This window comes from Emydura macquarii, unplaced genomic scaffold (genome assembly GCF_026122565.2).
Source record: "Emydura macquarii macquarii isolate MOO-44397 ecotype Brisbane River unplaced genomic scaffold, CSIRO-AGI_Emac_v2 contig_1254, whole genome shotgun sequence".
Taxonomy (NCBI): Eukaryota; Metazoa; Chordata; order Testudines; family Chelidae; genus Emydura; species Emydura macquarii.
The window spans coordinates 9,900,830-9,915,392 of NW_027131391.1; the positions used below are offsets into that span (position 1 = coordinate 9,900,830).

The window sequence follows — 14,563 nt, forward strand, 5'->3', positions numbered from 1 at the left end:
GAGGTTGGTCCTGCTCTGAGCAGGGGGTTGGACTAGATACCTCCTGAGGTCCCTGCCAATGATTCTATGATGGAAACCACTTCACTCCAGGGGGTGCGGACGCCCCCCAGCACCCACCTCCCAGCCCCGGGTGAGCGGTTCTGTGCCCACAGGGCAAGCTCGCCACACTGCTTGGTTCTGCCCCCTTTGCTGCAGCCTGGGTCTGGGGATCAAGGGCAGCGGCCCCCGGGTGCCCCCCAGGTGGGCACAGCAGGGGTGGAACAGCCGGTGCGGGGGCGGGAGCGGAGGGGACCGAGCAGGGCGAGTCGGGGGGAGGATGGGCCCCGTTCCCGGGGGGCGGGGGGCTGCAGGACAGGCAGTGTGGGGGGGCGGGGGGAGGAATGGGGGCGGGCCGCGGGAGGTGTCGGGGGGATTTGTGGCCGGCTGTCACGGGCTGAGGCCGGCGGGAGGCGGCCCCGGCAGCGCTGCCCGGGCGGGTAAAGCCAGCGGGAGCCTGCCCCGACCCGCCCCCGCGCCGCGCCTACCGGCCCCCGGCTACGGGCGCGGCTGAGCCGAGCGAGCCGAGCCTCCGCAGCGCGAAGATGGCGACGCGGGTGTTCCGGAGCCCGGCGCTGCGGCGCGGATCCTGCCCGGCGCTGAGCGCAGCCCGGTGAGCCCCGAACCCGGCCCCGCTGCTCCCGCGGCCCCTGGGCCCCCAACGTGTCCAGCCGCTGCGCCCCGCCCCGCCCCCTCCCATTGCCTGCGGCCACTGCCCCCCACCTGTCCGGCCCCAGCCCCTTCCCAGCCAGCGCCTCCTTCTAGGGCCCCCCGCACCCGGGCTCTGCAGCCCCTGCCCGGGGCCCTTTGTCATCGCCTGTCCTGCCTGCTCCGGGTCATTCTCTGCCTGCCCGGCCCCTGCGCCCTGCGCACCCTCACCCCGACCGTCTGCTCTTGCTCCGGGACTGGCCTTGGCTCCTCACCCTGTGGTTGCACTTCAGTAGCTGCATGTGCAAAATCCCCCCCTGGGGTGTGGAAAGGGAAGTGGGGGGGCAGCGATTTGGATGGTGGGGGAAGGGCAGCCCCAGGCTGTGACTGAGCCCAGGAGCCCTCTGCTGCCAGTCCCAGAGGGCTGGGCAGGGCAGGGCTCGCCACGCCATGCCATGCTCTTGCTCCAGGGCAGAAGTGTTAGGAGGGAGAATGAATCAATCTCCCTGAGTTTCATGCAGCTGAGGGGAGCGGGAGAGATGGGGGCACCCTAGGAGCTGACTTGCAATCACTGGGGTCATTTACACTTAAGCCGAGGGGCCTGATTTTGCCCTCCAGATCTGGAGTAATGGCACTGAAATGGAAGGAGCAAGGGGAGAATGGGGCCTGCGGCACCAAGAGCTGTTTGAGCGAGGGCCGTCATGCCCCCTAGGTGGGCGTAACAGATCTGCAGCAGAACAGAGCCCCCAGGGCTTTCTGCTTAGTGGTAAGTGATCTGGCCTGTCCCGCTAGATCTCAAACCTCTTTTTAACAATGCCATGGCAAGGGCAGCTCATTGACCCGACCCTGCCAGCCCACGGGATCCCGCCCGGCTGCCCTGGATTAGTAGGATTGAGAGGATGGAAGTATGACGGTGGAGGCCCAGTGCCCCAGTGGAGATTTGAAATGCTCAGGCAGCATCTGACAGGTTTGTTTGAAGCCAGGAAAAGGCTTGTTTATCTTTATTTCGGTTGTTAATGCGTTACTAGAGAGGGTAGCATTGGGGCAAAGGTCTTGTCAGGCACAAATTGTGTATGTTGTATCTCTTTGCTGATTTTCATGGGAGGAACAGAGAAGGGTGAGACGGCTCTGTGTCTGCCTCAGTACACAATGCCACCATTACTCTGGCACCTCCAGTAAGTTTCTGGCACTTATCGTTGTGAAAGTGACTTTCCAAAGACATCCTGATGCAGTACCATCTTCCTGAGTCTGCAGGCAGCCTGCAACAATAGCTCTGAGAGGGAGGTGCTTGCTGGGTCGTTGGGTCTGAAGCATAACACTGTAAATGTCACTGTTCACTACCACGCAGCTGATTTGTTTTAACAATAATTAATTGCTGGGGTTATGGGTAGACTCTATGGGGAGTACCCGTATCCCACATATGTGCACCTTTCTTCCCTGGAGACAGCCCCTTACTTTGCACGTGTAGGTAAAGAGTTTTGACCATGCAGTTGCTTGTTAGACAAGGTCTTGGAGTGAAGGCGGCACATCCCTGCGCTGGAGGATACCTTCGCTTGAAGAGGGGACAACCTGATAAAGGTCTCTCTTTGGCCCAGGCTTTGCTATACTAAAGACACTGCACCACATTTCAAAAGCGCTAGTTCTCCTGAAGAGCTACCGATTAGCCAGGAATGCAAATTTTATCTGCTAGCCATGCCCATATACTGTCGTCCTTTGCATTCTCCGCAGCTGGGATGCAGCCCTTCTTACTTGTCACTGGTGAGTGGATTTCTGAAACCCCATGGTTTGGTGGGTTTTTTTTAATCCCAGTTAGGAAATCAATCGTTAATCACCAAGGTTTCCATTAAAAATGTTGCTTTCTGTGTTTTATATGTAAATATTTTTGAGCCTGTGACAATCAATGTTGTGTCTGTTTTTGGCTGATAAAACATGCCTGTCCTCCTTTCTAAGCACGTGGAGTCAATTAAAATCCACAGACGAATGCAGAAACCTGTCTCAGTGTCGGCTAGCGGATTCAGCAACCTCTCAAACAGAGCCTTGAACCCCACCCCCTCTGGCAAAACCCTGTGTCAACAAATAGTCCAGCATGCCCTGAAGGTGGTCAAACTCCAGCACTGCACGAGCCAGCCTGATCCAGTGGGGGTGGGGGATTCGAATTCGTGACTGGGTTGTTGTGAACACCTGGGGGGAGGGGGGCGGGGTTCGGAGGAGGGTGACGCATTGCTCGCTGCCAGTGTGATTTAGGTGCTCTCAAGAGGCCGGTTCCTTACAGAGGTAACAGGATTAGTTCCATTAGGTGGTTGTGTTCAGGGTTTTCCTCCTCATCTGCCACACTCTTCCCTGCGGTTACGCACTACTGGGACAGTGCGCACGTCTGTCCTCCAGGGCCTCTTCCAGGGCCATGGCTTTGGACCCACAGGGGACCCAGCAGTGCATGGCAGATGCCTCCTATTGCTGTTGACAGCCTGTTGGGTGCCAGAGAGAGGGCGTGATGCTGCTCTTTATCTGCTCCCTCTTACACCTTGGCCTGTCTGTTTGCCATTGCTGAACCCTGCGCTTTCTTCCAGGAGATACTCCAAGAACCATGAGGGCAGCTGGTTCCGCTCACTCTTTGTCCACAAAGTGGATCCCCGAAAGGACGCTCACTCCACCCTCTTGTCGAAGAAAGAGACCAGCAACCTGTACAAGATCCAGTGTGAGCTGCTCCTCTTCCGACCCCTCCCTTGGCTAGCGTGTTCCTTTCCCGGCTGCAGCAATCTCCACGTCACCATTGGGGGGGGGGGTCAGTGTTCAGAGACAGCCTTGTGGGGCTTCTAACCGCTGGTAATTGAGGCCCCCCCCCCCCACCAATCCTGCTGGAGGGGTGCCTCTATCTCTCCACTCTGCCTGCCCTGATTGCAGGAGACGCGGGCCAGGCGGTGAGCAGCAGTGTGCCAGGGCCCCGAGCAGACGTGTGCTTTGCTGGTGTTTAAAGTTGGCCCTGTTTGGGTGGCATTAGCGGGGCCATGGCGGGCTCGTCTGTCCTGTGAGCTGGGGGCAATGGGGGAGGGGAATCTGACTGGCAAATCACCCGGCTGGCCAGGGAAGGGTCTAGGAAGGTTGATAAACATTCTCAGGGATCGGGGACGTGGGCACACAGGGCTCTGTTAGCACATCTCACTGCCCAGCACACCCCTGCCGTCCAGCCCAGCCCAGCCCAGCCCATCTCCCTGCACAGATCTGCCCACGTGCCTTAGTCCTGCCCCGCGGCGCCCCCTGCTCTCCAATTCCTGGCCAGTCGTGCCACATCCCAGGCTGGTTCATGGCCTCCGCTGTTGTGCAGAGACCAGGGAGGGGGTTGTGGGTCTGTGAGAGCGGTGGTACCTTTCGGAGGAGGAGGGGAGCCTGGCAGGATCCTGCTGCCTGGGGAGATGTGGTGCTAGCTGTTTCCTGACGGTTCACCGCTGCATGGAGACCAGCCCCCACACACTGCTTTGCCCAGCCTGGGGATGGCTGGCTGCTCTCAGCTCTGCCCTGGTGTTCCCTGGGGCTTGGGATGAAGTTTTGTCCTGCTGACGTGGCTTCTCTTTCTGGTTCCCCACTGCAGTTCACAACGTGAAGCCCGAATGTCTGGATGCTTACAACAGCCTGACGTAAGTGCCTGTTGTGTGTCGTCGTCGTCCCCCCCCCCCCGGTTCCCCCCCTTCTCTCCTGCCGTGGAGGAGTCTGTGGTGCAATAGGCTGTGGAGGGCTTAGCTGATGGAGCTGTTCCTTGTACGGCCCCTGCCCTGGGGAGGGAGGAGGAGGAGGAGGGGGGCCTTGTGGGTGAGGCATAAGACTGCGGGTCAGGACTCCTTGCTCTGCCACCACCTCGCTGTGTGACCGAAGGCAAATCACTTCCCCCTTCCGTGCCTCAGTTTCCCCATCTGTAAGATAGGGGAGGTGATTCTGACTCACCCCCGTTGGGCTGTGGGATCTCGCTCCTGTGTGTTTCCAAAGTGCTTTGAGACCCCGGCAGGCTGATGCTAGAACCCCAGCACTGCCTCTCCGCTCCCACCTGGGCCCAGGTTCCCCAAGGCCAGCACATCCCTCTCACTAGCGCCAGCTCCTTGGCTTTCAGTGTTGCCCCAGGAAGCATGAGTGTGTCAGCTCAATGTGACTCCTTGCATTGCCCGTGGTGCTGCTCGTCCGCTTTCTTCCAGCTCCTGCGCGGACGTTCCCTGCGGGTTGGGAGGGTGAGCAGGGGGGCCTGGGCGGAGTCTTGGCGGAGACCAGCCTGTTACCCTGTAGGGGAGTCTTTGGTCACTGTGTTCTCTCACTGACCCCAGCCCGGCACGCACTGAAATCTCTGCCTTGGCAGGCAGCTGGTGCGACCCCTATTAGCTGGAGGCTCTGCCAGCCTCAGGTCTCTGCCTCTTGCTTCCCCACCTGCCCGTCGCTCGGAGCCTGGGCCGCAGGAGGAAGGACCTTAACTGCAGCTCTTCTGCAGGGCAGAGCCCTCACCCTAGGACCCCTGTGATGAGCCACCCGTGGGCATTGCCCCCGACCTTGTGTGCCCTCTGCAGGGAGGCAGTGCTGCCCAAGCTGCACTCAGACGTTGATTACCCTTGCGACCTGGTTGGGAACTGGAACACGTGGTACGGAGAGCAGGACCAGGCAGGTGAGCGGGCAGCCGTCGGGCAGGACTCGTGGCTCACAGGGTAGGCGTTGCATGGGCCCTGGAGTCCCAGGTGCAGCCTGAAAGTGCAGGTTGCAGGAAGCAGGCTGCTGGGAAGACAAGGGGGAGCGTATTGACGGGGGTGCGTGATGGAGGCCAGAATGAGTCATTGCCAGGGCTGGGCGTGGGGCGCAGCGTGTGTAGTTCTCTCCCTGTGGCTCTCCCGCCCTCGGGTGGAAACAGACTGAATCACAGGTCAGAGAGGGGCTCAAATGAAATGAACCAGATGAAAAAGCCGGGAGCTCTGCGTTGCAAAAATCCCCACTCAGGTGAGTGTAGACGTGAATCTCCTCTTTACAGTGTGTGACTTGGATATTCCTGAGCCGTGTTGCCTGGAGCCACGTATGTTACGAGAACACTGCGTACGGCTCTGCCGGTGCCTGGCAGCTCAGCCTGTTATTCCAGGCCTGCTCTGCCCGCCCCTCACTCCTGCCCCTGCTAGTCCACTCTTGCTTCTCTTCCCCCCAGCTCTGCTGATGCCCTTCAGCCCTGCTCTGAATCCCCCCTGCTCTTTTACTCCCAGATGCTGTCAGTCACGTCAGATCACCTGGGCGGTTCCCTGATGCGGGCAGACTCGGATTTCAGTTCAGCTGACACATTGTCACTTAGGACTTGAACCCAGGTCTCCGGCTGTAATGAAGGAGACGCTAACCCAGCACCCCTGCTCCCATCAGCTCCTCTTGTGCTTGGGGTTGGTAGCACAGATAAACTCCGAAGCAACAAAGCAGAGTCGTAGAGAAGTCCGGCCTGGGGCAGCCAGTCAGTGATGGGCCGGGCAGGGTGAGGTTGGCAGAGGGGCTGCGGTGAAGATCAGGGCTGCAGCGATGTTCCAGACTAGGCTAGGAAGGAGAGATGGCTGTGAGCCGTAGCATGTACGAACTGACTTCCTCCATCCCGCCGGGCAGCCCTCCTTGGCTGGGGGGGAAGGTGGATTTGCAGGGCAGATGGGATTAGCCCTGAGGCTTGTGGCCGCATGGCCGGCTTCCTGGCCAATCGCTGCCCGCTCGTGCCAGCCTTCCCAGGCCCCCGCCCAGGCTGACCTCTCTCGTTGCAGTGCACCTGTGGCGTTTCTCCGGCGGGTACCCGGCCCTCATGGACTGTATGAACAAACTGAAGCGGAACAAGGTACCGCGCCGTTCGCCGCAACCCATCCTAACCGTCATTCGGCTTCAGCTCTGCCACGTGACGGCGCTGCACGCGCTGCCCCCTGCCCAGAGACGGTCATCTCCCCGCCACGCACACCAGCGGGCAACCCCCTGCCTCTCTCCCTTCCCCCTGCAGGTGCTCCAGGCAATGCACCTCCCTTCTCTGATGCACTAGGGCCCGGATTCGCACGCTTGGCCCCTGGGCCCAGTGGAACCCTGGTGCGCTGTCGCTGGGATTCACGCTCCCAGCCCCTGGGGGCAGCGGCTTCTCTCAGCTGTTGCTCGTTGCAGGAGTACCTGGAGTTCCGGAAGGAGAGGAGCGAGATGCTGCTGTCTCGCAGGAACCAGCTACTCCTGGAATTCAGTTTCTGGAACGAGCCTTTGCCCCGTGTCGGGCCCAACATCTACGAGCTGAGAACGTACAAGCTGAAGGTGAGTCGCTCCTGGCTGAGCTGTGTGGGGAGCAGTGGCCAGGGCTGCTCACCCTGCAGCTGGCTAAGGACAGAGAGCAGTGAAGCAGCGCAGCCCTTAGACCAGCCCGCAGGCAGGTCCCCAGCTCCTTGCTCGGCACAGGCCTGGTATCTCCTGAAGCCTGAGGGTTGATGCTGTGGCTGGGCAGTCCTGGGTGTGACCCTCAGCTTTGGGACCTGACCTCAGCCTGGCCTGGCCTGTTCTTCCGTGGGACGGTGCAATTCAGCCTCTGAACGTGCACTGGAAATACCTGTGTGGGGGCAGGGTGAGGAGGTAGGGGCACCTGGCTCTGGCCATCGGTCTGCTATCCTCATCTGGGGAGTGAGCACCTCTGTTGATGCAGCTAGTCAGCTGTGCCCTACTGGATGGTGCAGGTGGGAGTGCTGCATTCCTTTTGGACCCAGTGGGCAAGCGGACCCAGAGGAAGACCTTGATCCCCAGCTTACAGAGGATAAATGCAGTCGTGACGTGGGTTTTTGTTCCTTCTCTTTGTTTCCAGCCAGGGACCATGATCGAGTGGGGCAATAACTGGTAAGCATCGAACCTCCACGCCTCTGTGTGTCCCTGACTAGCAATCAGGAGTGACATTACCCCAGAGCTGTGCAGGGTGGGAAAAGAGCCCCATCCTGCAGGGCTCTGTGGCTGAACAGGGACCCATGGCTGGTCCATCCAGCTGTAGCTGAAATCAGCCCTCCCCGGAACTGCTCTTTGAATGCCAGGAGTCCCAAAAGTGAGGCCCAAAGCAGAGCAGCGAGCACCTTGCGCCACCCACGGCAACATTAAACGTTTGTGTTGAGAAGGTAAGCAGCAGGGGGCTGGGACTTAGAGTACTAGGCGCAGAGTTCAGAGACCCGAGTTCGAGGCCTGACAATGCTGTATGTTGTTGGTTTGTAAGGTGGTAGTGCCCAAAGGCAGCTCCAAACAGGGAGCAGAACCCCACTGTGCTAGGCGCTGTACATGTGTGTACTAAAATGTCCCTGCCCCCGAAAGTCTCTAGTGCAGCATGTGATCAAAGCCACAGGTGCATTAGTGACATGGCTCGTCAAGGTGACATGATCAGCTGCCGGGTGACCTGGGACAAGATGCTTCACCTCTCCATGCTTCAGTTACCCCATCAGGGGGACGTAACCACTTGGTTTAAGTGCTTTGAGATCATGGAAGGAAATGCCCTAAATAATGCCAAGTGCCATTCTTCATTCTTTCCCCTTCACCAAGCTTTACTCCCGTCTTTAGTCTCTTTGCTGAATGCTGGATGTGGCTCCAAGTGAGGGTAATGGATGCTCGCTGCTTCTGTGGCCGATAGCACAGACCACAGTACTGAAGATCAGTGTAATCAAAAGGCCAGTCCTGTTAGATACCCGAGTAACCCCATTGACTCCAGGATTGCCTAGTGCTTAAAGCACAGGGGCTCAAGAGAATGGGATCCATTTCCTGCCTTTGTCACAGACTCTCTGCGTGACCTTGGGCCAGTCACTTAACCTCTATGGCAGACTCTCTGCTGAAGCATGACCTTGTGGCCAGTCACTTAACCTCTAAAACTCCAGGTTAAGAAACACCTCAGCCTCAATTTCTCCATCTGTAACGTGGAGACAATGCTACCTCCCTACCTCAGATGAATGTTAGGAGCAGACCCTTTCTGGAGCAGGGAGTGTTTCTTACTATGTGTTCATACAGTGCCTAGCACAACGGAGGCCTGGATCTCAGCTGGAAATTCTAGCTGCCACTGTAATATAGATACAAAGAACATGGAAGGCACCATGGCCCTACGGTGACAGTCCCAGTCTGGGTAGCTGACACGAGGGAAGGCTGCAGGACTGGGCCTATCGCGAGAGGTGTGTAGCTCTGCTGTACAGTTTGAATTATTGTTGCAGTGTAGAAATGGACCGTAGTAGCCCACAAAGCTTATGTTGCCCTTGTCATCCCGGTAGCACCCTACCGCCTCGCAAGCAGCAGTGGATTTTATCCTCACACATCCCCCCTTGCGAGGCAGGGAGGTGTTATCCCCGTCGTACAGGATCTGAGATGACATGACTTGCCCAAAGCCTGTGACAGAGGCAGGAATGGAACGCAGGTCAGCTGAGGTTTCGTCCAAGCAAGTCCACTAGCCATTAGACCATCCTTCCTCCTGTAAAGGACTAGCCATAGAATCTCAGCTGGCTGCCTCTCCGCTTCATTTGCTCTGCTCTCCCCCTCAAATGCTGTTAATTGCATCCTGTTAGCTGGAGAGGCCAGGTAGAACCCGACCATTCAGACCGTGCACGTAACACGCTCCGTGTATGACAATGTGGCCCTCGGGCGCCCGGCTACCTGCTGCTGCTTTCCAGCTCATGTTGTTTCTCCTGCAGCTCTAATGGTGGAGGCCTGTGTTTCCTGTGCAGACGTCTCCAAATTCAGACCCTGCTGCTGCCCATGGCAGTGCGCATATGCCCACTTCTTGCTACCTGTGGGTGACGCTGAGTATCTTTGGCTAGCCAGTAGCCTGGGCTCTGTATAGGAGGAGACTTGCATGGCAGGAGGTTGAATAATTAGGATTCTTCGGAAACTTTAAAATGCCTCTGGCAATGCCAGTCGTGTCCCAGAGCGATGACACCTGATTGCTTCTCTTTGCTAGGGCGCGGGCCATTAAATACCGTCAGGAAAACCAGGAAGCTGTGGGCGGGTTCTTCTCCCAGATCGGGGAGCTCTATGTTGTACATCACCTCTGGGGTAGGTGGCTTTCTTTTTCCTTAAGAGTGTTTATTAGCCGTTGTCTGGCCTGAGTTTCAGTGGGCTGGGTAACCCTGCTCTGCCGCCACCTCAGCATGAGGGTCTCCCCTTTGCGGGGATGCATCCGAGAGCACAAACTCCCACGTCGTCTCTCGCCACGTGAGTAACTTCAGACCCTGGCTGTTCCAAACGGGAGACTTGGTTTGATTGCTGGCCCTAAGTTTGTTCCCTATCCCCCTGGCCCCCTTTCTAACACACACATGCCATCTCCCCTTTACCCGCATGCCTCTGTTTTTACCCTCTTGGCCACTTTTCGAGCTGAAAGCGTTGTCAGTTGCTTTGTTGTCACCAAGTGTCTTTGGGGCAATCGTGGCTTTGTCCATCACATTGTGGTCTCCTGAATCGTCTGTAGCAATGAGAGCTGGGCAGAGAGCAGTGATTCCATCTCAGGGAGGAGTTTGAGATTTCAGAATTAGGTTTTATTCCGATTCAGAACAACCCCCCAGTATTTCTAAGTTATTATGTAGCTGTATTACCGGGGCACATAGATAGCACTAGTTACGGGCCAGGAACCCGTTGCGCTAGGCGCTGTACAAACAACAAAAAGACAAATTCTCCACAAAATTGAATTTCCTTTCTCCACCCCACTCTACTGGGAGCTCAAACTCTGGGGCACCTGGTGAGCTGATGGGTAGCCGGGGACCTGACAGCTCTGGGAACCCAGACGAATAAGGACCTGGGAATCTGAACTCTCTGGATATGTCCACATTGCAACTAAACACCCATGGCTGGCCCATGTCAGCTGACTTGTGGGGCTGCAAAAATTGCAGTGTAGCTGTTCAGGCTTGGGCTGGAATCCAGGCTCTGAGACCCTCCCTCCCGATCGAGCTTGAACATCTACACTGCAGTTGTATAGCCCCACAAACCTGTGTCAGCGGACACAGGCCACCTGTGAGTGTTTTAATTGCAGTGGAGACCCACCCCCAGGCTTTTGGCTTCCTATCAGTCCACCAGGCAAACAGGCAGGTGAACTGGCAGGACAGCAGGCAGGTTTCCATTAGGTTCACACTTGGCTTCTGGTGGAATTCCACCAAAATTGGCGCAGTCTTGCAAAACATGTCCATTTTGACAAAATGGCAAATTCTAATGAAAGAATGTTTCATCTGACATTTCCTACTAGGTCCAGTTACAGCTGCTGCTTGGGAAACAGCCTAATTGTCTAGAGCAGATGCATGTGATTTTTAAAATAGGAACATTATATATTTCCTTCGTGCCTTTCATATTGAAGGATCCCTATGTGTTTTGCAAACTGCTTCTAAAGGGAGGGCCAACAAAATGCAGCCAACTCTGGAGTGGAACGTGCGGGCTGTTTAATGATGCTCGGCAGCATACACAACGTTTTAGGCCAAGGAGTGAAAATAACTGTATCCAGTTGACGGTGCAGGGAGGTAGAGCATTGTTACTCGCACTGAAATCTGCTGGAGAGACACGGGGGGAACCCACAGCTCCTGCAAAAAGCAATCAGCTGAGATGGCCATGGACCACTTCTGAGCAGCCTGCAAAGTGTCTGTAGCCAGCCCTGCCGCTGCTCCATCTGTGTAATGACTGTAACCCTTCCCCAATGGAGGATCATCCATGTGCAATGAGTTTGGTGGGTCTCAGCCCAATTCGAAGTGGACAGTTATCCCCACCACTAACAGTGGCACCCTCGGTAGAATCAAATTGTTCCTAGAGAGTGAACCTTCCACTGCATTCTCATACACAATCCTCCCATCAAAGACTCTCCCCTCCAGACCCCCTCCCTCCCACTGGGGCCCCCGCATTAAAACACACCATGGAGATCCACCAAGACTTAGACTGGGCTGTGTCCTCCAGCACCACTCCCTTTTGCCTGGATTTCTTGCTAGGCTGCTGCTGGCAGCAAATACTGGAGAACTCAGCAAATGGGAGGGATGCCCCCACTTCCATGCCTGATGTTTTCTTCTTTCAGCCTATAAGAACCTGGAATCCCGAGAGGAGACAAGAAACGCTGCCTGGAGGAAGCGAGGCTGGGATGAGAATGTGTATTATACAGGTGAGCGCTTCTCTGGAGTGGCTGCTGCTGGGGACTGAGTAGTTGTGAGCGCTAATCCTCATGCTCCAGGGCCTATGCCAATTTTCAGCTGTGGTCAGGAAGAAAAGCCCCCTGTGGTATAGTATTGCCCAGTGAGGTATATTGTGGGGATTATATGTAGTTATAAACAGTACTGGCTGCTCAAAGGCAGAAGAGGATGGGGAAACAGCTGAACTATCTTCTCTCTAGCCAGCACTGGATCCTGCTCCTTACAGTGCTGCCTCCAGGGAAGGGCTGGGACCAGAGTAGAGAACTCACCTAAAATCAGTGCTCTCCACTCCCTGCAGTGCCACCTGCTGGTAAAGTGGAGCAGCTGTGACCTCTTCAGGAGCTGGTACAATCATAGACTCATAGACAGTTAGGGTTGGAAGGGACCTCCGGAGGTCATCTAGTCCAACCCCCTGCTCAAAGTAGGACCAACCCCAACTAAATCAACCCCAGCTAAACTCTGCTGGTGCTCGGGCAGAATATGCAGCCTCTCTGCCAGGGCTGCCATGCACAGTCGTGTTTGTTTTGTTCCTTTTGATTTGCAGTCCCTCTGGTTCGGACCATGGAGTCTCGGATAATGATCCCTCTGAAGATCTCCCCACTCCAGTGACCCCTGCAGCGCGGAACCAGTGAACAGACATGAGTGAGACTCGCTGGGGGCTCTCTGCATTTCCCCCGGAGGAGTCTGTCCCCCTCTCTCTCTCTGTCTCTCTCTCTCTCCCCTAGGCCATACTCTTAGTCCAGGGGTTTCCCCGTTGCCAGGCTGCTCGGCTGTCGGGAGAGCCGATGGGAGATGGGGCAAAGGTGGCTGCACCAGATGTGTGTGAATGGTCATGGAGACTGAACTCCCCTTGGCCCCAGGCTGTTCCGGGGGAGGCCCCTGGGGCTAATAGACACGAGCGCAGAGCCCAGCATAGCGGAGCCATGCCCCAGTGGCACACGCAGAGCTAGCTAGACGATGCCGGCTGCTCTGGTGCTGAGGCAGTGTTCAGGCAACTGAAGTTTTGAAGCCCCACTTCCCTACAAGCCATTTCTCCCACCTCTCGGGGAGGGGCTGCTGCTGGTCTTTTTTCTAGCATGCCCTCTCGGGGAGGGGCCCTTTATCACACTGATGTCTCCGTTGTGTCTGTGGTACCACAGCTGTCAGCACAGGGTAGCCTGGGATAGGGGAGAACTCCACTCTCTCCAGGCTGAAATTCCAGCCCCTGCCTGCGAAGCCCTGTTCCCGGGTAATCTTGGCCATACCGCTGTCCTTGGGAACAGGACTTCCTTCCACCCATTGATGGGACCAGGTTGTGCTGCCCACGTCTACTGAGCCATGCCCCTCCTTTGTACAGCTGTGGAACCCAGCGTGTCATTTCCACATTCACCCTTTCTTGTAATGGCTCCCAGATCCAATTAACAGACTGTACGAGTCCAAAAGCTTTTATCTAGCTTCTGCTGCGCATTCCCAGCCTGACGCTAAGGTGCTGGGAAGGTCCAGTATCATAGGAGGTGTTGCCTCCTGGTGGCTTTGGTGGAAACAGAGGGCACACAACAGCAGGCAGGATTGGGCCCTTGGTGCAGAAGCTGCAAATGAAGCAGAGTTCCTTCTCCCCCTTCTGTTATCCATGGGAATAATCTGTGCTTAGCTAAGACTAGAAGCCGCCTCCCAGAGCTGCTTTGGTTCAGGTGGAGCGAAAAGTACACGCTGGGCTGTGTCAGCAGATCTGCAGCTTGTCTACTCTGGCAAAAATGGCCCATGCAATTCTTCCGCAGCAGTGTAGCCAGGACTTCTACGGCCTGTGGTCCAGTGCTCTTCAGATCCGAGACTGAGCCATGAGCTGTTTCTATGCTCGAGCTGTAAATTAGAGGGTCCGTTTGTCCCAGCCCGTGCACAAACACACGGAGCAGATCTCTGGAGTGAGGTGCCAGTTTTAATCACTTTTCTTATGCTTTAAGACCCCAACCTTGCAATCCAGTCCCTGCACCAATGCAGTGGGACTCTCTGGTAACTGCAATCTGACCGGAGGATTGGGTCCATAGGGTTTAGAGTGGAGCCAAGTCTCTCTCTTTAAGACTGTTTCTTCCTTGTGTGTGCAGCTGTCAGTCATGGGGGGTGTGTACCTATCCGCAGCATGGAGGGGGCAGAGAGAGAGAACAGCCTGAATGAGTGGACAGGTGGTCAGCTTTCTATAGGGGTCATTCTGACAGTGGCCCAGTCCTCTTGTGTGTTATTTATCTGAATTATGACTTATGACTACGTGGCAAAAAACCAAAATAGATCTGTTCTCTTTGTGGAAATGTGTGTGTCTGATTGCACATGTAATTAAATGTTTCCCGTGCTAGCCTCGGTCTGTCTCATTGTGCAGAGTGCAATTCAACTTGATGGGAGCTTTGAGCAGGTGCCTTTTCCAACTTGCTCTAAGGACACAGCATGTAAAGCAGGCTGGAAAGTCCAAACTTGCCCCCTCCTGGGCATTTTGCTGATTTTTGTTAGTAAAGCCATAAGATCTGCTCAGACTTTTTTCCTTGGCTTGACTGCTCCTAGGGTTCCTCTCTCAGGAGTCGGACTGCCTAGCCCACACCATAGGTCCTTTGTCCCCAAGAGAACCACTCCCATCTCTCTTAGATCCAGCTGGGGTAATGAGCTACCTCCCTCCCTGGGAGAGTCAACAGAAACCACTTAACCTTTTCTCAGCAGGATGAGCACCTGCTGGCCTGCTCAAGGTACAAACTGTATCCCAAAGTGTGCTCAGACCCATGTAAGAGTGCCTGCTG

The 14,563-nt window shown here is 56.2% G+C and overlaps 1 protein-coding gene across 1 annotated transcript; it reads left to right on the forward strand.

Moving 5' to 3' along the window:
• The first annotated feature begins 477 nt into the window (after nucleotides 1-477).
• NIPSNAP1 (nipsnap homolog 1) lies at nucleotides 478-14,130 on the forward strand. The gene is made up of 10 exons (XM_067550250.1): nucleotides 478-649; nucleotides 3,252-3,379; nucleotides 4,271-4,316; nucleotides 5,229-5,323; nucleotides 6,435-6,505; nucleotides 6,817-6,957; nucleotides 7,496-7,527; nucleotides 9,608-9,702; nucleotides 11,693-11,776; nucleotides 12,349-14,130. The coding sequence occupies exons 1-10, from the start codon at nucleotides 582-584 to the stop codon at nucleotides 12,411-12,413; spliced, it is 825 nt and encodes a 274-aa protein (XP_067406351.1). The 5' UTR covers nucleotides 478-581; the 3' UTR covers nucleotides 12,414-14,130.
• The last annotated feature ends 433 nt before the right edge of the window (nucleotides 14,131-14,563 follow it).

What these genes read in the sequence shown, in the direction of transcription:
- NIPSNAP1 (XM_067550250.1), top strand. Translation starts at nt 582, where the DNA reads ATGGCGACGCGGGTGTTCCGGAGCCCGGCGCTGCGGCGCGGATCCTGC. An exon ending in ATCGAGTGGGGCAATAACTG is followed by an intron (nt 7,528 to 9,607) that starts GTAAGCATCGAA and finishes TCTCTTTGCTAG; the next exon opens with GGCGCGGGCCATTAAATACC. An exon ending in TGTTGTACATCACCTCTGGG is followed by an intron (nt 9,703 to 11,692) that starts GTAGGTGGCTTT and finishes TTCTTCTTTCAG; the next exon opens with CCTATAAGAACCTGGAATCC.